The following is a 22,619-nucleotide window of genomic DNA, read 5'->3' as shown; positions in this document are numbered from 1 at the left end:
GATGTTGGCATCAAAATAAATCCTATGAGTGATTTTATAGTGCAGGTTGTTACTTTCTTGTGAGATCATCCTGGAAATACTGCAGAGCTACAGAATCACACCACAGGGACATTAGTATGTGCAAAGGTTTTACATCCAAATGATCAATCAATAAAATGGAGGACACTGACGGTGGACAATTACATGCATGACAATACCTCACTGCAATCTCATAAAACGGTTCAAATACAGTTCAAGTTCTCACCTTTGAGTTTGTTGTGCTCAGAGTCAGCAGGGAAAAGGCAGTCAGGGAAGAGCTTGGGGAAGGTGAGGCCTGCATACTTTGGCCGGTTCTCGACATAGTTCCTCACTGTGGGCTGAAGCTTCTTCATGAACTCTGGTGAGGGTGTGCCCAGCTGCTCAATCACCTTGTTCCACTGGTCGATGTCTGGTGTGGCGGGTCAGGATTAAGGGAAACACACATGGAACATGCAGCATCCTGTATGCCTCAGTGCCCGCTCGGGTACTACTTCCACACAGTACTATGTGTATTTAGGACAAGTAAAAAACACTGATTTACTCATAAAAGGTTGGACTAATGATAATGGAGGTTGTGAGACCAAATAAAAGAGCTGGGCCTATTAGACAGAGTATAACCACCAAGGATACAAAATAAAAGTATTATTAAAGTTTTTCTGATCTCAAAACAGCTGAGTCCTATCTAGGCATCCATGAGAAATTACAAAAGGTTGAAGTTTGTCTGACAAAATAATAACTGACAAGAACCTGTTTATTTGTGTATAAAAAATTCTATCAATACATAATTTGTAAATATATTTAAGCTTTTCTTTTCACTCTTCCCTTCTATTGCTTTCACTTTCTTCTAAAACTGCCTCCAGTTTTGTGGGAATTATCATTACTTTGGCTTCCTGGGACTCTCAAGTGATCCCTTGATCCATATGACATATTAATTTTGTGCCTCGATGCCTGTTTAAAATACATGAAATGCCTGCTGTATATTCCCTTTACAATGCTTACCTAACAAGCAGGAACTGGGTCATAAAAGAACAGCCCCGCTGACGAGCCTCCTGACGGCAATATATGATACATATTTTGAATCAACAAGAGACATGTAGCATGTAAGTGTGGTTGTGTTTGTGTGTGTAAATATGGTTGTGGGGTGTGTCAGCTTGTGTTTCCCCTACATGTTGGCCACAAATATTTCCTCTCTTAGCCCTCCACACGCTCTGAATGACCCCCTCCCCTCCCCATGTTCTCACAGAGGGTGCCAGTTGAGGCAGTTAGCTGCCAGGGCCACCAGAGATCCCCATTACTTCATCTTGCTGGAACGTCACACACTTCCACCTCCTTTTTGTCTCCATTGCACATTGGCCATGATCCATCCAGTGCTCTGTCAGGCACATTTCTTTTTCCATCCACTAAGGTTCTTATCCATGGCTCTTTGGCAAGTTGTTATATTCGCTCAGACAGCTTGAGGTGTTTTTTCCACTGTGTGTCAGTGCCAAATTGCATGACGCTTCACTGTGTATGGAGTTATTCGGGTCTTGAAACAGGGCAATAGTGCACCTGAACGCAACTGCTGTCAAGAAAACGCTGTGGGGTTTATGTGTGAAACAAAGTGAGGGTCTGAGAGGTCAGAAGGATACGGTCAGTCCCAGGGAACAGCACTGTCCCTCTTATCACCTCTCCAAAGATGCAGCCGACTGACCACATGTCGACTGGGGTCACACAAGCACACACACACACACACAGGCACATGCACAAACACACGCACTCGCATTACCAACATTTATCAAACATCACTACCCCCTAAACAACTTATATTTGTGTACATATAATACTATCATTAAGTATTTTCCAAGTTCTAAATCCTCTCTTTTCTTTTCCTGTAAAATGTAAAAACTAATTTTGATGACTCATCTTGAACTTCGGGGGGGGGGGGGGGGGGGGTTACCTCACATCTTCCAATATTCAGTTTCACTCGCAAATACGTCACATTACTGAAGCTAAAGATGCTCTTACTTCTGTTTCAGTGTGACGTGAACAAATAAGTTGTGATTAAGTAACACTGTGCTACTTCTGCAACATGGAAATATGCATTACATGCCATCATATAGCTGTGCATTTAACCAGTGATTATGCCACATGTAAGCCACAAACAAAATACAACTTCAATTCTAGCATCACTCTATAGTCACGCTGAGGCTCACTGTGCTGTGACCTGTGTAGACAGACTGCTATTCTATATCATCATTTGACAGACAATCAGGAAAGTGCAGATAACTTCAGCCAGGTCAATACTTCAGGTCGAAAAGGCTATGAAGTAAATTAAGATTAGCAACAACAGGGTACCAGTCCAGAACTGATCTATAAGCAGAGGATTAACAAAAGTGTGCATGACTACAGTTCATTGATCTACAGAAAGAAAGGATGGAGTGTTGGATGATAAGACTTTCAGGTCGTTGTCAGAGCAGAGATAGAAGGAGAGAGCGACTGCAGAGCTCATTGCAGGGGTTTTCTAGTTCTCCAAAGCATTCATATTTCAGGGACTGCATGTTCAGGGATGCAGAGACCAGAAACAAGCACCTGCAGACACACTGGTGTGGTGTCTCACTGTTTACCTGCCTCTAAACAACTGAGAAAAATCCAACTTATCCTTTAACATATACAAATATACAAATCATTTCTACCTTGAATCATCATGGTTTTAATACCCCCCGCCCCCATCATGGCAGCTGTCTCATCTTTTTAATTAGATGCTGACATGCTAACAGTCTATACCTTGAACTTTTCCTCACACTACCTAGTGAGTTCAACTAAGCTGCTATTAACAGCTGCTCAAAATGAATACATTAATCATTCATTATTAATTCAGTGAATGCTTATTAACTAGGTCTGACTCACATATGTGGGCCCCCTCAGATGGCAAGATGTACTTCACGTGTGCACACATGTGCACAAACTCAGCATGGGGACTATTTATCCAAATCCATCCTACTGAAAGAAGTCATCTTAAGGATGCAATTACAGCCCCCTCACTGCAGGAGAACACACCAGGTAGCACTCCAGAAACACTTACTTTAACACACACTTTAATATTCAGAGAGAGAGAACTTCCTCTTGCCAAAATATGAGACTGAATAAAGCCTAAGACTCAGACGTATGGACTTAAGAGCCAGAATTCATTATGCTTATTTTATGATGTTTTTGCAGGTTAAATTGCAAGTGTTAAAAGACGATCAGTTGGAACTGATGCGGACATGTGTTATAAAGACAGCCAGATGTGAGTGTGGTTTAGTTCACCTCGGTGACATACAGAGAACATCAGGACAGGCACAGAATAATCTTCAAAGTAAATGTAAAATGATGGAACTAAAAAACTGACCAAGATACCATGTGAAAGGCACGTTATGGTTATTACCTTATGAATTAAACAAAGGACTAACGGACAACATGCCTGTAACTACTATTTAATTAATTCCAAACTCTTCAAGCACTTGACTGTGAGAGTGTTTTAAAAGGCAGTTGAATCCATCTTGAGTCAAACACTTGAAACCCAACATGGATGGCAGTGTTTAAAACAAAGAATGATTGATTTTTAATTTCATTCTTCATTATATACAGCAGACATGACCCTATAAACAAAAAACAGAGTTACCGTCAAATAACGTCGCTGTGTGTTAACAAGGATACAGTCCCGCCCAGGGAAGAGGATTTTGTGGCGCACCATTTCTCCCATAATGCACCCCACCGACCATATGTCCACTGCACACATAGAGGTGACAGTGATACGAAGAGAGGGGGCAAAAGGAAAGAGAGGAAGGCAAAGATTAGTGTTAGACACAGCAAGCTTTCTGGGAGACGCAGCAGTGATTAGAAACTGGCTGTTATTCAGTGATGGAGAAATAATTAACAAGGAGCATGTTACATAGAGATAAATTAGAATGAAATACAGATATGCACAGCAGAATAGACAGCAGATGAAGAGCAGAAAAAGAGAAGGACTAACTAGCGGCAGGAAACTCAAAGCCTTGGAGCCTACAGGCTTCCATCCATGGGAGGAATATGGCTAATGAGTCATAGCTTAGGCTGGCACTCAAATAACATGTCTGATGTTCTGGGGGCTTTTAATCAGTGACTCATGTCTCCAACACTTCAATTCACTTTAGCTAATTTGCAAAGTGCAACAAATTGTTTGTAAGGTTTCAGAGATAATGTTATGTTATCTTTATTCCCTCATCATTAATGCCCATGAAAAGATGAACAATTAGATTTTTTGCTGCAGTCAGAGGCTCCTGCTGTCTGTTCTACGGTAGGTTTAAAAATCTATTACATACAGCTCACATAGACATACTGCTACTCCAATGTAATTCACTTCTTAAACTGACTTTGCAACGCAGTTGCATCAGAAGTTTTATTACTGGCTACCGGTAGATGTTGGCTTCCCTCTTCACTTCCACCACAAGAGTGCAAATAGCTCCAATAAACTCATTTTGTGATAGTCCATTGTAGCATGTCTGCTATACATACACAATCACTATGTGAGCTGTTTTAATTGACTGGCAAATCCATCATGAATTCTCACCATTCTCTTTGTATCCCATGCCCAGGATAACCTCTGGGGCTCTGTAGTATCTGGTCACCACATAAGGGGTCATCATGAAGCTGGTGCCTGCAGTTCTGGCCAGACCAAAGTCCAGGATCTTCAGGGTGCAGTCTGACTTCACCACTATATTGCTTGGTTTGAGGTCCTGGAGATTGGAAAAAGACTTGCATGAGAAACTGTGTATATTCAGGTAATGGTATGGTAATAAACTGCTTTTTTGTTGGCAGGTTTCAATGGATTCCCGTCTCCTTTTCTACTACTTGGGAAGAAAGTACTTTTCTAGTATTTGCTGCTCAATTTCGTTCAAAGATTGATGCTACCATAGGCTTAGGTTTGGTTTCAATCTGAAACAGTAAATAGTGAAACTGGAAGCAATATTTTGATATTTGCTTTTTAAAGGAATAGTTTGCCATTTTGAGAAACAAATTTTGCTTAAATTCTGTGTCAGTTGAATACTGTACTGTTAGCTTAGCTTAGCACAAAGACTGGGAACAGGAGGGAACATAGCCTGGCTCTGTCCAAAGCCAACAAAATACACCTGCCAGCGCCTCTATGGCTCAATAATTAACACATTATACTCCGTTAGTCCAATCCGTACAAAAAAGAAAGCGAAAAAAAGACAATTCAGCATTTTACAGGGGGCTTATGTGCAGGAATATTTTTAGGTTTACCTTCAATAGAGCAAGGCTAGCTGTTTCCACCTGTCTCCAGTCTTTATGCTAAGGCAAGCTAATAGACTGCTAGCTGTAGCTGCATACTGTACAGACACGAAAGTGGTATGGATCTTCTCACATACCTCTCTACTAGAAAGCAAATAAATGTATTTCCCAAAGTGTCAAACCTTTAAATGTCAATAAAACTGAAAGCAATAATTTGGTAATGTTAAAATAATGATTACTCTTTCTCCCAATCTGGTATTGCCATTTCCCTTGTCTCTGCTAACTCCCACTGTTGACTTGGGGTGGGTGTAAAAGGCCATATGCTTCCTCCAATTGACCTGCCAGGAGCTTCACTGGGAAGACGTAACACATGCTATATCCCCTAGATCCTATTTCGCTGATCATTTCCCTCACATGATCCCTCACAGGCTTCCCACCCTGTGAACACTGCGAGCTGCGTTGGCTCGGACAGCCAGCGATGCCAGCTGGAAGCACTGGGGATTAAACCCTGGTCACTGCAGTGTTTCCTCTGTGCCACCTGGATGTCCACGATTGCCAAAATGGGTGACCAAGGTTCATGGCTACTAATGTTAGACTACAAATTGCTATCCCAAAATATATAAAAACACACAACCCAAACCATATTCAGTAGTTAAAGAAGGTGTCAGTATTTCCTACCCTGTGAATAATGCCGGCTGAGTGCAGATGTTTGATACCACACAGCATCTGGTAGAGCAGGTAGGACATTCTCTCGTGGTCAAGCTCCATTTGAATCACCTGGCACAAGTTGGCATCCATCAGCTCCATCACTAGGTACCTGAGAAAAGGTTTGATTGATTTATGAGTGGTTGACAGACTTATCAGTTGAGTGACTGGAGAGTTATTTGATTAATTAGCTGTGTATTCAAATAATTTGAAAACCAATAATAAACTTGAAAGTTAAAACTCATAAACTGCAGCCTTTCTACCATTTCTGGCTGACAAAATTAAAGGTGCCACAAAGACACAAGAATCCCTCTGCAGTACTGTTTACCTAGAAATTGTTCTGAACGTGAACACACTCTCATCCATCATTCAGCATGAGAACAGGATACATCCAGCAGCCTCAGATTACACCTACAGTACTTTCACTGACTACACTCCAGCGGTTGTGTTCTCACAACTGCAGGTGCAAAGGAGTAATAAGCACACAATGCATAATAAAATCAGTCCCCTTCTTTTCTCTTTCATATGATGTATCAGATTAAATGGAAACAAGTAGCCTTTCTTTGCCTGTTACACGAGCTAAATTAATATTTTTCATGGAAATGTAATTATGCAAAGAAGGGTTTACTATACTCACACATCCTGGAATTCCTCTAATGATTTCTGTGGTGTGAACACATTTAATAAACTGATAATCTGAAAGAGAGAAGAGCACGGAGAGGATCAACATATGGCTGTTAAGAATATACACACAAAAAAAAACAAGATTACAGCAAGGGACGGGGGTATAAATTGGCAATGACCCTGATGAAGGACACTGCTGAGTTAGAGAAGAAGTGAGTTGGAACAAAAGAGCGGGGATAAGTGCGGAGGAGAGGAAGAAGAGACGGAGAAGAAAAGAGCACAAACTGCGGCACAGGAGATTACATTCATGCCTTAAAGTGCTCTCTGTTTCACTCTCCTGCCAGTTTGGTACATTTCTGGAGGCAAGGAATTTACCACGGTCACAACATTGCAGACGCTCGTCTCCGTTTTGTAGCGAAGGGATTTATCGGGAACCAAAAATAGATATTGACTGGGGTACGGTTTGACAATGGATACATTCTCCTTCTTCCTGCATTCCTTCCTACCACTGTTACCCCTCAGCTGAGCCACTTACATTTTTGTGATTGACACATTTCATGAGCACCAACTCCCGGTATGCCCTCTTGGCATGGGTCTGGTTCTGGAAGGGTCTGCTCAGCTTCTTGATGGCTACATTTCTGTCCAGGACAGCGTCGTAGCCCGCACTGCAGAAGAAAAACCATAGAGAACAGCCGAAAACAATTTAGTATTCATAGCTGGATGAATCACTCTGTGCGGGATTGAATGACATTGTGACAATCCACGTTGGAAGTCGTTGGTCACAAAAACAAAAGGATTATTTTTCACATCTCCAAGCAAACAAAGACTCATGGAAGTAGATGACAGATGACTTTGGTTTAAACTCTGTTTAAATTTTATCTGGAAAACATCTTTCTCCATACTCCTTGTATGATCTTCTCAGTAAGAAGAGAAACATAAAAATCACATTCAGACATTTTGGGAAATCAATTTAAACAACTTCACTTTTTTGCTGAGAGTTAGATGAGAAGATTGATATCGCTGGCAATTACATCTAAATCAAATCCAATATTAACACTATTACAATCGATTCAACTCATCTAACAGGAGCTATACACAGTTTGTTTGTGGGTTTCACTTCTGAATGAACGGCTCCAAATATATATCACAGCCAGTAGCTAATTTAGGGTATTTAAATGATGTGACAACAAGCTAGCAGTGAGAGTAACCATCTTGAAATAGTGTGTGAATACTCCAAAGTCGGAATAACGAGAGAATTTCCTGTTTTTCACAGGACTCCAGGAAGTCACTGTGACCGGCCAAGAAATTGTCCGGCACATTTTACCTTTGGACAGAGCTAGGCTAGCTGCTCCCAGCTAAGCTAAGCTCCATGTTTAATGGACGGATAAGAGAGTGGTATCGATAACCGTTATCATAAAACCACTATTTGTCATTTTTACACTTCAGTCTTTGTACAGATTAAATGTGTTAATTAGCTAGCTTAAGTGGTGCTGGTCGGCAGATATATGTACCTTTGGACCAGGCTAGCTGTTTTGCCCCCGTTCCCAGTCTGTGCTAAGCTAAGCTAAGCTAAGCTAAACAGCTCCTGGCAGTAGCTTCATATTTACCATACAGACATGAAAGCTGAATTAATCTTGTCATATAACTCTTAGCAAGAAAGCAAATAAGTGTATTTCCCAAAATGTCGAACTATTCCTTTAATGCCACTTACAACCATTCAGATGCTACAGCCTACCATAAACACAGACTTCTCCCTTTTCTAATTATTAGTATGAAATATCCATTAATATGTCTTTGCTTGATTATAATATGATTATATTATAATCAGCAATAAACAGTACAATGCAATGAAATAGAGGGGGGATGTAAGTTTGAGTAGGTGTATTCTTTTTTCCACAAAGTGGCTCAACCCATTTTGGAGGTCATTAGTTCTCTGCGGGCTCAACACAATCCCAACTCCTGAGACCCTTTGGGATTTTGGCTCTTTGTGTAGATTTATGTTTGCTTTCAATGAAAGACAGAACGTGGACGAGAAAAAGAAGCCATAAAGATACCATTCACATCCCATTCTTAGCTGCATCTTAGACTGTGCCTTTTCTGAGTTTCAAGGCATCATGCTTACTGCAACCCTAATCAAGGCGACGCTGTGTGTGGGTTTGTGGATGGCTGGTTTGGATACACTGTGGTTCGTCATGTCTCTGGAGACTGCAGGCCAGGGATGGTGCGTGACCATGGAAACAGTGGAGTCTTCATAAGAGCATTGATCCAATAGGGATTTGAGCCTGTCATCACTTTCCTAGCTGAGTGAAAGATGATGTCATGACCAGCTAAACTACTTAAAGCCTTCATCCCTCCTAAGATGCTTCTGAAAGCTCATCCTGACTGGGCACACAAGTCATAAGGGCAGAGATGTGCACAGATTGGGATGCTTGTGGGCGACAACATTGGCAGAGTGAGTCTCGGCTGTGTCAGTGATACAAGTGTTCCCTCATTACCATGTTCTCAGGCTTTACAGGGCCAAGAGTCTCCTGATTGCATAAGAAAAGCAGAAAACACACTCACTGTACTCACTGTACTCTCTGCTGTAAAGCTTTTGGATCACTGCTTGTATGTGTAATGCAATTTCCACTGTGAGTGCATGTATGTCATAACTGTTGGTAGAAGGGAATTCAGCTGTCTGTGGAAAATCAGACAGATGATTATGTCCTCCAGTTGGGGATTATGCTAAAGATAATGCGCAGTAAGCAAGTCACTCTAATTATTTTATCATCATATCGTGACAAAACCATTCTCCCAGCATGAATACACATGTCACGGTCTTGTGGTATGTTGTTGATGTGCTTGTTAACATCAAAATGAGACTATTTCCATAGTGCATCCCATCTGATCTCTATAATCAGTAGGACATTATATCAGTCTTTGGGGCTTTATGTGGTTTGGTTGTGGTAATGCCATCACCGTATGACACCAGATGACAGCTGTGGGCAGAGCCAAGCAGCACACAGCAGAGCAGGTTAAATTAGATTTGCACTGTCTCCCTGCCATCCATCTCTACAATATCCTTCAAATGGGCACAATCCCAGCATTAGCAGTTACAGCCTGCCCAAGCTCCTTTGCAAATGCACAAAATTGCTCTGGAGCGGAAGGGGAGAAGGGCCGAGGGCATGGGAAGCAAAGGAAGGACAATGAGAGAGTGCAAGTGGAGGGCAGGCGGTTTAGAGTGTTGAGAGCCAGTGAGTCTTCAAACAGTATATAAGAAATGCAGATATAAAACATGTCATCTTGGGTCATCTCTGAGGCAGGTATATCACCACAGCGACACAGCATTAACATAAATATAACTTATAGATCTGTTTGGTCATTTGAGAAAGACTTTAAGATGCATTCCTTTAAGTGGAGCCTTGGCAGTGGTTCCACTGCGTTCTGACAGCAGGGCAGGCGTGAGATGAATTACAATGAATACGAGCTCTCTCTGCAATCCGGATTAAGGATTCACTTAAGTGCCCATCCTGTTAGGCCCTTATGGCCCACACATCCATTTTCTAAACAACAGATATGACATCAGCTCATAGCACTGGAGAGGATATGAACCGATAGTGAATCCAAATACCAGAAGTGGCCATACGCTCCACATTTATGACAAAATTATGACAAAAATAGTCATCCTGATTCTTCTACTAAAGATAGTGATTGTGATTGTTTTTAGGATATATCTTTTACCAAGTTTCAAACACTCAGCAGAAGCACTACTGATATTTTGACACTTTCTTTAAATAGCAGCAACAGTTATCTTTCATTTTCTTGTTGGCTTATTTATTTTTTTACTTCTAACTTCTAATATAAAATGAATATCACTACTTCATTAGTTCTTAAGAGGAAACAGGTGCGCTTCTCAGTTGGGTGTTCTGCCTCAAAAAGGTCCATCAGTCAGTGGAAATTAAAATTCAATTAAGATTTATTTGCCCTTTTAAAGGAACCTCTACCTGTTAGCCATTACACGACTGAAATCTAAGCATGTCAAAATGACCACATAAACACTTTAAAGAAATAAATGTTTCTACATTCACAAACCTTATGTTGAGCTGATCAATTCTCTTTCATTATGCTCATCACAACATTTCTACAAAGATGAATCATGTGGCTGGGAGCTGTGCTTTCAGATGTTATGATTGGTCAGGCATAATGGGACTCCCTCAGGGTTTTCAGGAGAACTTCATACAACTTTCTAAAATTCAATTTTGCAGCCCTTCACTTGCATAACAGTGAAAACAATAAGCAGAGATTCTCCTCCCTTAATTATCTCCCATAGCAATAAAGTACAAGACAATTAAAAAACAACTAACAGCTAAATGAGATAATCACACATTAGATACAACATAAAGAACACAAACAACAACACAAATAGCACGATATGATGTAAGACATGACATAAAAGAATGCACTGTTGAGTACTTACCAGACAATTCCCTGAGCTCCAGAGCCAATGGGCTTTAAATTCTGGTAACGTTTTAAAACTGTGAAGGTGGAGTCTCCCACTTCCACACTGTAGAACTGGTTGTCCACTTTGCTTTTGCTCATGTTGTAATGTTTGGCAATATATGACACATCCACTTGTTTTCCAAAACCCTGCATGAAGCAAACACAACAACAACAAAAACTATGTTAGTGATGACAAAGACCATTTATGTGTTTACTTACCTGGCAAGTAATAAAACATATTGTACATTTTATGCTAAGGTATTATTGTTAAATCACCAACCATCAATAGTCAATATGTATCTAGCCGTAATATTATCGACTCCTTGTCGGCATTTAATGAGTCTATATTGATACTTTTCCAAACAACACAAAAGTGTGTGTAAGGGGTAATCGGTAAAACTGGAAAGGTAGCATAAACAGGACAGGACATACAGTAGAGTTGAGTTTACACTGTTTCCATGCAGAAACGTAAACTCTATAATAGCCATGTAATGACATTAGTGCCTCTAATGTCTTTACCGTATTAACTAGACCAAAGACATTATTCTTTCATGAATGTGCACACAATAATCAGGCTATAATTACTTGGGCAGAGCAGTCGAACAAATGGTGCCACAACAAAAATATCAGTTAATTACAGACAGGGTAATTACAACACAGCTCACAAACCAAACAAAGCAGTGCCACTGTGCAGTACTGAGAGGCACAAGTTTGAAACACTTACCACAAACGCCATGGAAAATTAATATATGTGAACCTATGATCTATTTGATCTATTTCTTTCAATACACTGGACTGCAGCCTTTACTGTACAGTCAGCTGTATCTATAGTGGCTATTAAACATCAAGCTACACATGCATGTGTAATGTAGACATCCCATGCAAAGCGTCTTAATAATTCAAGCTACAGAGAAATAGCCTGTAGCAAACCACGCAGTTCTCATACACACAGACTTGTGATAGAGGCTGCAGAGTTTATGAAATTACATCCCCACCGGAGTTTTGCATTTTCACAACTCAGGAGGAGATGGCTTCAGTTAGGAAGTCACTTCACTGAGATCTCAGTGTCAGATAAACACTTGAGGTATTGAACTTAAATCAGGTCTATCTGAATTATTTTTAGTTTTGCATGGAATTAGTTATCAACACAAGGCTAGAAACTCTTCACCTTCTGAAAAAAGGTGGGATATCTACACTACAGTGGAAACCATTTTGCATTTCACATTAAGAAAATCTAACAAGATTAATGTTTGCTAACTCAAACTGTCCCCGAGTTGTCTCGCTTTGTACACACAGAAACACAACAATACCACAACATATAGAGCAATGAAGGGGAAATGGAAGTGAATGAATACTGTACCTTTTTTACCTGTAAGGAACACACACCTGACAAAAGGCTATCTTCACATCCAGGATTGGTTGGCTGCAGTTATATAAGAAATGTCTGCTCATAAATACCTGCAAGACACACACAGAGGAGAGGCAGTCAGAGAGAGAGAGAGTGTGTGTGTGTGTGTGTGTGTGTGTGTGTGTGTGTGTGTGTGCGTGTGTGTGCGTGTGTGTGCGTGCATGCGTGCGTGTGTGATGAGGATATCAGTAACAGGAACTTCCAGTATGTGAGCTGCAATTTCTCGCATATATATTAACTGACCATAAACATATAAACTGTATTCTGTAAACTGTAGTCTATATGAACACCGTATTTATCCAGAATCACACTACACTTGCAGCACCCTACATATAATATACAATACAACAGTTTAATGTATCATGCTCTGTCTGAGTAAAATAATGTGTACAGTGATGGAGTAGTTGTTTGGACCCTTGTATTTTTCCTGGTGTGGGATTACATTTCTCCCAGAAAATGCACTGCTGTGTTCTCTGTGTGCCCATCATTCTCAATGAAAGTGAGAAAAACAGCAAGTCACTACCCACTCATCTGTACACAAGAACTGACCAATACATTGATTCTTCAGTACAATACGGCATGGCTACAATGACCAATGTCTTGACTTTGGGTTGAAAAAAAGGCCTGATTGGAAAGGAATAGTTTGCCATTTTGGGAAACATGGTTTTCACTTTCTTGCTGAGAGTTAGATGAGAAGACTGATACCACCCTTATGTCTGCCTGTTAAATAGGAAGCTACCGCTGGCAGCCGGTTAGCTTAGCTTAGCATAAAGACTGGAAACAGCTAGCCTGGCTCTGTCCAAATATAACAAAATCTGCCTGCCAGCACCTCTAAAGCTCACTAATTGACACGTTTTATCTTATATCTATAGTTTGTTTAATTCATACAAAAAAATAAAGTGTTAAATGGCAAATTATTTCAATCTTAGCACCACAAATACATAGTGCAGTCAACAATTGTCATCCTCTTTTGACATTGTATGCACTGACATTTTATCACTTTGACACAGAACTCATTAACTTCTGCAACCTTCAAGGGATTTATGAGTTATGAGTTTATTGAGACACAGAGGAGATAATGCATGCAGTTTCACAGGGATACATTTAATATTGCTATCATACATGAGGCAAGCTTTCAAAGCGCTTGTACCATCAGGAATTGCATTTGCATATAAGTAGTGTAGTAATTTTTGGCAAAGCTGGGAGGCTTTTACTGAAAAGGGGTAGCTAATGGGTCAGTTTGGTTTAAATGTAGATTTGCATATTTTCTGGAGACTTTATGTTGGCAGATCAGTTCAAAAGATTGCAAGGGAGGAATAAAGAGGAAAGAAAGCTCTGAACGACAATGGGTCCCACATTAAGCAGGAGCCAGAGAGGCTGTAGCTGTCACCCACAATGACTCTGGCTTCAAGGGTTTTCCAGGTAATGAAGCTCCCAATGTGCTAATGATTGTGTCTTCTGAATGAATTGATATGAGGTGTTAATGTTGGCATTGAAAATAATAGAAAAAAGATTTTCGCTGGCCTAGTGAGAGTGGGGTTGTGGTCATTAAACAGCAACAAATGTCCCCAAATGGTTTGGTGTGTCCTTATCTTTCACTAAATCTAGAATGGTAGTTGAAAGGCTTTGCAATTTGCTCTCAGGGGGTAAATCCAGGACTTTCTGGACTCAAATGTATCACTTAACTCCACCAGCCCTCCAATAATGTCGCAGTCAAGGCTTTAGTGTCTCTGCTAAATCCAAAGGGAGCACGGCAGTGTTAAAAAAGAGATGTGGGACACAAAGGCGTGAGATTTCTGGTTTGGCCTATTTAGGCTGACCTTTTACTTTAGACCCATGCAGAGTCACAGCTCAAAGTGATGGCTGGCATCTCTAGTGTCTGCATTTTACCATTGAGTGTGCTGCGTTTGTATCAATTTGTGCCCTTAAATATGAAGCATTTTAAAGACTGATTTATTCACTATAGTGCCTGTGTTACTGGAGGAATCAGAATAATAATTCAACTTAAGTTTCAAAGAGTAAAAGGGAAGAAGAGTGGAATAAAAACCTGAGAGAGAGACACGATCAATCATGAGAAATAATGCACAGGGAAAGGTACGGTTATGAGGAGAGAGGGTTTAAGATGTGATTTTTGTGCGTAATCCCGACATCAGTTGCAATCCCTGAGACCGCTATTGTAATTTCACACCACGGCTGTATGTTTGACACGACTAACATCACCGCCACCACATTAATCAGCACAATATTTGCTATTAATCTAACAGGTCAACACTGAATAAGCCCAGCCACCTAGCTAGCTATATTTGTGCCACTTAAATCTTTAGCTATGTGCATACATTAAATATTAAACCTCTCACATGGCCAAAATGTTTGTCTTCCAGCAGTGTAATAATTCAAACACCACCTGTGTGGGCTGGCTTGGTAGCGCTACATTCATACACCAACACCGAACAAACATATCTGGCTTAGATGGTGATTTTCTCTTTATTTCACAATGTAATCAAATTACGTCAGTGTAAAACAACAAAATGAATGTAGAAATAGGTCATAATTTTGCTAAGTGTAACTGAGCTGTTCAATAAATGGCTGTTTTCTGATGGAATGCATTTTGATAAGAGGATCAACAGATTAACACAGGCCTCTCACCACTAAGAGGACAAATATATGGTGAATATACTGTATGGTTTCACCAGAATTAACTCTGCTTGGATGTACTCATATACAGTATAATGACATATATAATACTGGTAAAAAAGAAATGGCACCCCTTTAGTGAGAAAGAGAGAAAAACACTGATGAAGAGGAAAGAAAAACAGAATCATGATGTTATCGATTTTCATTTTTGTGTTAAAAAATCAACTCATGACAACGTTGTTTCCTTTTTTTATATGTTTCCCTTTTCTAAACTAAGACCTAGTGGATTATCTCAGATGTGATATCAAACCCGTAGATGTTTGACCAGAAAATATGGAGCAGAACCATAAAACTGTGCATCATCTTAACTGAATAAAGACTGTAAACAATTTACCTTGGGGCTGTCATCTACACAGCTTAACAATAATGAGTTAGGAAGTGGCCGACTGTCAGCAAGTGAAACACAGCAAATTCTGGGCTTGTTTGTTCAACCCTCTGAACAGAATCTGCTGAGAGTGGTCATGGTTGAAATGCTGCTCTGGTTGCAGCTGAGACTACACTCCATATATCACTCTGACAACATTATGTCTCATTAGACCAATGCCAGGTTATTGAGAGATTGAATAAGCAAAACAAATAAGAAGTTTGTATTTCCATTTTCTACTTCAGCTCATTCTAAGAGGGCAGTATGAGAGAGTGGCGGGGTTTAAGAATAAATCACATTCATTTCCAATGTAGCCTCACCTGCCATTAAGACTGGACTGTCAAAGACTGCGAGTTAAGTGTTTAGTGGTGAGGATCAGTTAGTACCAGGGGTAAAACTGTTAACTTTAATGACACTTACAATTAATGAAAGCTTTGACAAAACTATATAGTGCAATACCGCTCCATGTGGGCTTCAAAGTCCCTAAAGGGTGGTATTTTCTAACTTCTTCTTCGTGCTACTACATTGTTTGTTTGGTGAGTCTAATAAAAACTACAGCTGTGTATTGTTTTGATCCCTGTGGAGATACAGTGCCCAGTTGGAACCGATATTACAATACTTGTTTTGAGTCAAATTTTCTCTGTGTACTTTTTTGATACTTGGTTCCACAGACACAACTTTGGTTGTCACTCAAATAGTATTGAGTTTTGGTAACCAGCCCTATTCAAAAGTGTTTTTAAAAAGTGAGAAGATGACATGGTGGCTAACCATGAGACATGGTGGCTAGAAAAATAAGAGAATCAGCGAAAGATACTAGTATTAGACAACTTTTGCATGATATGAGCACTAAACACACTTTTTTTCCTTCCTGTATGCTGCTCATGAGGCTTGCTCAGGAGTGTTGCTTAGTGTTGCATCAGAGTTTAGAAAGCAACAGTGCTTCTGCAAGAATGTACAGGAGTACTGGACTCTTTGTAGCGCAGATTATCTAAAATTGCCAATTTGCAGCAGTCAGTAGGCTGTTAGTGGTGCTGGCAGTCAGTAGGCTGTTAGTGTTGATGTCTGATGTAGTGTATTTTGACTTTACCAGCCTGTGATCACATATCCAAACCAGTTTAAGAGACAACTCAGAGCCTGTGCCAAAAGCAATTTCATGCAGGACCAGTAGAGACAAGTGAATACGCTCCCATCAAGCCCCAACCAACATGAAATTACTCTGCCACGTTTGAATGTGAGCTATGATTGATGGATATCTGGGTGGAAAGCATCATTTTGATTGCTGATCAGATTGGTGATTGACACACTTCGCTTGACGATTCCAAGATGAACATTACTGCATAGGGATGAAGATTTACAAAAAATACGCAGCTGCACTGACAAATGGATTTGTTTCAGATTCCAGTTCAGATTCGTTCAAATGATGGGCATGTTACAAAACATGGAAATATATGAAAACATTTTAAAGATTATGTCCTGCACACACAAATGCACACAAATGCAGTTAGGCTCTGTGTCACACACGTAGACCGAAACAAACTAATGTCACACGTTCAGACACAAACGTATTGCACAATTACAAAAGGCTGGGTCTGTTACACTGATGAGGCAACTGTTATTAAGAAAGAAACAAAAGAAACTCAAGAATGAAACAGAAAAACGTTTTAATCATCTTGAATGGGCTAATGTATGTTACTGATACAGCAGACCTTTAATCTCCAGTGCTGGCCTTGCTGATGCTGAATTGTGCTGAATTGTGCTGGTGTATGTGTGTGTGTGTGTGTGTGTGTGTGTGTGTGTGTGTGTGTGTGCTCTGCAGTTGTGGCTGGTACTTGGTATTTGGATCCTGGGCATTCTGTTACATCTACCCTCATGGGCACGACAATGCCTCAGGCAAACCAATGCAGACTCTGTCCAGATGTATAGCAGTAACTCTTCATCCCGGTACGATCTACTGTAGCATACTGTTTCAGTTTTACCTGCTAGTTAATTGCACACGCCTAGGTGCATATCAACCTCTGATTGGATGATCAGATGTATGCGCTAGTGTCCCAAACGTCTGTCAGTTTATTCTGGCAGATAAATAGCTTAAATGACAAACATCTATTAGTGTTAACATTGGATTTTATTTAGATGTAACCACCAGAGATGGTTCCTTACGCCTAGTGGGAGATTATCAGCATTATCAAAGAGGCCAAAAGGTAAAGAAAACCAGCAGGTAAAGGTGAACATGCTTGTATTTAGACGCTGGACATTTTGACTCGTCAAACCCAAGTGTATCTAATAACATTAACAATGGCTGCATTCCATTTTAGGTATGCGCCAGAGACAGGAGAGGCTTTTCCGCTCTGGCTCAGCAGGTGTATGGATCCATTCATCTGATTTAGAGCTTTTCTTAGTGGGAAGGTTAAAAACCTACACACTATTATTAAAGGACAGGATATGAGATATTTCCCATGTGTCAAGAGAGTCCATTTCATTACTTGTTGGAGAAGTGCAGCCGGGGGACATGTCGTGCCAATATGTACTGACAATGTCTCTTGACTGACAGGTGTGTTTGACTACAAATGACTTTTATGGATATACACAGTGAAATATCCCAAAAAGGGAATACCTTGTCTTACTCTTAATAATAAGAGTTGCATGTGTGGCGACAGTGTTACAGCAGCAGGTGTTTGAAATATACAATAATGAGGTGCATCTTTGAGCAGCAATTAAGTCCCACTATCATCCACTCTGCTTTCAGTACACAGTTTCTGACTCAGCGTAGCCCACAGTATAGTATATACAGTGTGGTGTGTTACAGCCACAAATGATTTAAGTTGAGTTATAGACAATGTCTGCATTAAATAGGTTGATTGACTGCTATAGCATAGAGGTCCACTGATAAAACACAATCTAAATGTCCACTACACACCAGTGTTATTGTTTCCTGTCATATCCATCTTACTGTTGTTCCCTCTGTCACTCTCATGCTTTCAGGCTTATACACATTTTGTTAATGTCACAGAATGCAACACCACAACCTTCTCCATATTCATCCATGTCTCCATTCTTATCTCCATCCTCAACACTGATGAGAGCCCGCGTTCTCCCTCTCCTTCCTCTCTTTTGTCCCTCCCTCGCTCCCACCATTCCTGCTCCCAGGCTCCCAGCCTCGCTGCAACCGTCTCCCCTCCCCCTCCCTCGGAGCTCCATTGTGAGTGCTTGGTTCAGCAGCCTCAGCCTCTCCTGCAGCATGCAGCCTTGCCTTGCCTTTTACTGTGCAGCCCGAGCCAAGCGCAGCACAGCCTCCCATTTGGGCTCAGGGGAGGGGAAGGAGAGCACTTCAAACTGCAGAACCAGCCAGGAAAACAAGACAGCGCTAACTCCCGAGCTCATCTACAGACTGTGAGAATCTGAATGTTCACTGACATCTATTGATTTGTTTCTTTAAAGCTGAAATACACTTATCCTCTCTGTCTCTGCTCTGGTCTGTTGTCTCACTCACACCCCTTGATTCGCTTTAAGTAAACAACAGATGTGTTAGTTGAAAAAGCTGCTTACACTGCAATTTACTGCATGTTAACAACATGTACAGCTTTGGCAGGGGCATGAGCACATTCCTCTGATTTATAGCTTTTCTTACAGAACCCGAAACACATTTGGTAGAAGAAGAAGGCAAGACCGGAGCACTCTGTTGAAACCACGGTGTCTTCTGAAAAACCACCTCTTGAACACTCATCTATAACACATAAGATGATAAAAATATTTCATTTGACCTAATCACAGAGCTATTCTGATGCCATGGTTACAGTAGCTGATGCTTTCTAAAATAGACCACTGCTGAAAAAGTATGACTTTTCTCTCAATCGATTTTACCACACCTTGTTCTTAATGTATTAACAACGTGGGTATAATAAATATACCCAAATCACTCATATGTGCATCATAATAACTAATTAAAAAACAAAAGTATTATGTATTTCTTTAATACCTGCTGTTGTGCCTTTTGGCTTTAGCAGCGTTTAATAACACCAATCTTTGATGATGAGTGTATTAAGAGAACATTTGGCGATATAAGGCAGGTTTTCAGCATTGTATCTAGTCTCGAATTAATGACCCCTCTAAAACCCTTTGATGGCCTCTGAGTTGCAACAAGGTCTGACCCTCAGTGACTCCTAATTCTCTTTACAGATGTGCTGCAAGGAGATTGAGACTGAATCTAACACAGCTTAAAGTCTTGCACTCATCTGCAAAAGCAAATAAAAGCTGCATATTTGTCAGATCAAATCCAATTATGTAACTGTGCATCTCACTCTGCAGGCACATTTCCCTGTTTGTCTGTAGTGGTAAGCAATGCTGCAGCCTGGGGGAATCAACTTTCATGCAGCAAGAATTTCATTTTATTTAGAATAATATGGTAAAAAAAAAAAAAACAACAACAACAACAAAAAAAACAATAAGACTAGTAGTGTCGCTGAACGTGATATGAAAGAGTTTCCCACACACAGTTCAGATCTAAATATAGTCAGACAATGCATTAAAAGAGGAATTATCCAATACCATAGTAATTATTATGTGCAATTTAATGCCAGCAGTTACGACCATAAAAGCATTAAGAAGCAAGCAGGGCAGGGTAAATAAAACTTGCATATAATACTGTGTCAGTGTTTCTTCTGGTACACATATCAATGTTGGTATAATCATATAAACCAAACACTACATCAGTTTATCATATTTGTGATTAGCTCTTCCTTCTGTCTCTTTCCTGCCTAATTGTACAACTTACAATCCACAAACTAGTAGCAGCTTCACAGAGGTGATGCTGGGTGCCTAAGATATTTGTCTAGCTTCTTTTTTTCACAACTGTTGCATTTAATTAATTGGAGTTAATATATGATATACCAGGAAGGATGGATTATTAAGACCACAGTAATAAACAGCAGGGAATAATACTCAGCAGAGGTCATTGGGTGATCATAGACTGTGTTCCTCAGTAATCCATCCTCTTCTAATGAAGACTCTGACCTTCCATATAATCATGAGAATCACGGCAGAATGACCGCCAAAAGACTGATGAGGACATTTTACGTAATTGATGGTCAGCAAGAACTGTTTTGGAAAAAGTCCTGAACTTTTCACATTCAGCCTGAACTGGACTGGTATTTCATTATTTGTCATTTTTTGTTTGGTTATGCTCCTCTCCTGAAAATATTGGTGGCATTATATTTCCATGATGTTCATGCTGTTATGAATGTTTTTCATTAATTCTCCTAATTCCTAAGTTTAAATGAAGATGCTGGCCTCTTTTGTTGGTGTCTCCATTTACCTCACTTTTCAGCATGTCCTTCCTGTCATTTTCTCATTAAATCCACATTTCTGTTCCTTTTAGAGCGAAAATGATGTCGATTGTTAAGTCATTTTTTAAGCAAAAAACACCCAATAGCCCCTATAATGTGAGCTTCTGAACTGTGAGGATTTGCTGATTTTCTGTGTTTTACATAATTGTAAACTAAATATATTTGGGTTTTGGACTGTTGTTTGGACAAAACAAGACATTTGAAGGCGTACTGTTGGGCGTCTTCAAATTGGGATGAGCATTTTTCACTATATTGTGACATTACAGACCAAACAAATAATCCATTAATCAGGAAAATAATCTGCAGATGAATGAACAGAATCATTAGTTCCTTACTTTGCTGATTAATCGTGCCTGCAGTCCCGTTATAATCTCATCTTAATACTTTGCCTTATTTTGTTACATAACAAAGGATTAGTATATTGATGCTCCAAAGTCTGCAAAACAAAATGGAATTAAAATGCCAGCATCATCTACTGCAAGATAACATCAGTCCGCTGTTGGCTATTTCCATTGATGATTTTCCATTGGATAAACAAGCTGCCTACCTAAAAATCAATATTAGTGAATATCATTTTGTGTAGACCTGCAGTAGCTTCTACTTAAAGTAAGACAGATTGTTTTATAAACTGAAGCTACTTTAGCAATTCAGCAGAAATATTTAGGAACTATTCAAGATTGCCACAAGATGATAATGATGACGAGGATGAAGAGCAGTAAGGTGAAACCATTTATCTATTAAAACAGAGTGATGTCCCTCTCTCCAGCCACTGCAGAAACACCCATAAAAAGCTTTGTTTAATTGTTAAGCATCTTCCCTGCAGCACTTTCATAAGCATGGAAGCCTGCTCCTGAATAATTCAGCACCCAAGGTCACAGCGCTAAAACCTCTCGCTTTTCTGTCCTGAACACAGACAGTTTGTTGTGACACCTTTAAACCTTCACTGACTCCGCAGCACAGCACAGCACAGTACCAGTAATTAGTCCATGGCTGTGGGGCATGCACCAAACAAGTACGTGGGAAAGGGTGAAATTAGGAAATATAAACATAACAAAACCAGCTGTTTGTGTTCACAAATAACTGAAAGCTCGATGTGATGGGTTCCTAACACCTCTGTATACTTACAATCAGCATAATAGGCATGGTGGGTTTACAGTCAAATGAAATGTCTTTCCAATAATCCATGTGCAGAAGAATGCCCAAAACAAAGCAGATTTAGGTAAATTACCTTCCTCTGTAGCTTCATCTCTTTTAATCCAGTGTGTCCTGCAGCCTACGTTAGGGTGAATAACATCCCATCCCCTCTGCATTATGATTGCTTCGAGTTCAGTGTTAATGACAAAGCCTCCACAAACACTTAAGGCTCCAATATCAGAACCACCACTGAGAAAAAAAAATCTATATTAATTCATAAATCACCATTAATTCAGACTGCCCCAAGAACACAGCTATCTGCTTTCCAAGCACTACTTATGATGGATCTGAGGCTGGAGGCTGGTCCCACATCCCTGGTGAAGTAGTGATGGTCTGCATAATGCACAAGGTGCGCAGCTGACTTCTGAGGGGGAGGATGGACAAACTCTGCATGTAGGCCTACAGTATGTTGCCCATGTAAGGCTTCTGTTTTGAAGAGCATCATTCTCCCATCATCCATTTGCACCACTCCTGCACTTCTAATCAAAAATGCATAACCTGCTCAAGTGTGTTTATTCGCCCCTAAGATTAGTCAGAATATGTGGAT

The 22,619-nt window shown here is 40.2% G+C and overlaps 1 protein-coding gene across 8 annotated transcripts in view; it reads right to left on the bottom strand.

Moving 5' to 3' along the window:
* The window catches only part of mapk10 (mitogen-activated protein kinase 10), a 31,524-nt gene extending 9,394 nt beyond the window's left edge, over window positions 1-22,130 (bottom strand). For 4 of the 8 annotated variants that reach the window (XM_070924240.1, XM_070924242.1, XM_070924243.1 and 1 more), the window contains exons 1-7: window positions 11,051-11,172; window positions 7,130-7,259; window positions 6,608-6,666; window positions 5,944-6,082; window positions 4,586-4,751; window positions 1,647-1,718; window positions 245-427 (exon numbers count right to left, since the gene is read on the bottom strand). In XM_070924240.1, coding sequence (XP_070780341.1) covers window positions 245-427; window positions 1,647-1,718; window positions 4,586-4,751; window positions 5,944-6,082; window positions 6,608-6,666; window positions 7,130-7,259; window positions 11,051-11,172 — 871 coding nt within the window. Of the gene's footprint in view, window positions 1-244; window positions 428-1,646; window positions 1,719-3,693; window positions 3,766-4,585; window positions 4,752-5,943; window positions 6,083-6,607; window positions 6,667-7,129; window positions 7,260-11,050; window positions 11,221-12,459; window positions 12,532-22,106 lie in introns of those variants that run through there. The other 4 variants (XM_070924245.1, XM_070924239.1, XM_070924238.1 and 1 more) reach the window with 4 other exon arrangements.
* Window positions 22,131-22,619: the final 489 nt, after the last annotated feature.

Source organism: Enoplosus armatus, chromosome 18 (assembly GCF_043641665.1).
Source record: "Enoplosus armatus isolate fEnoArm2 chromosome 18, fEnoArm2.hap1, whole genome shotgun sequence".
Classification (NCBI taxonomy): domain Eukaryota; kingdom Metazoa; phylum Chordata; class Actinopteri; order Centrarchiformes; family Enoplosidae; genus Enoplosus; species Enoplosus armatus.
Note: the sequence above shows the minus strand (reverse complement) of the source record. Positions and strands in the feature narration are given on the sequence as shown.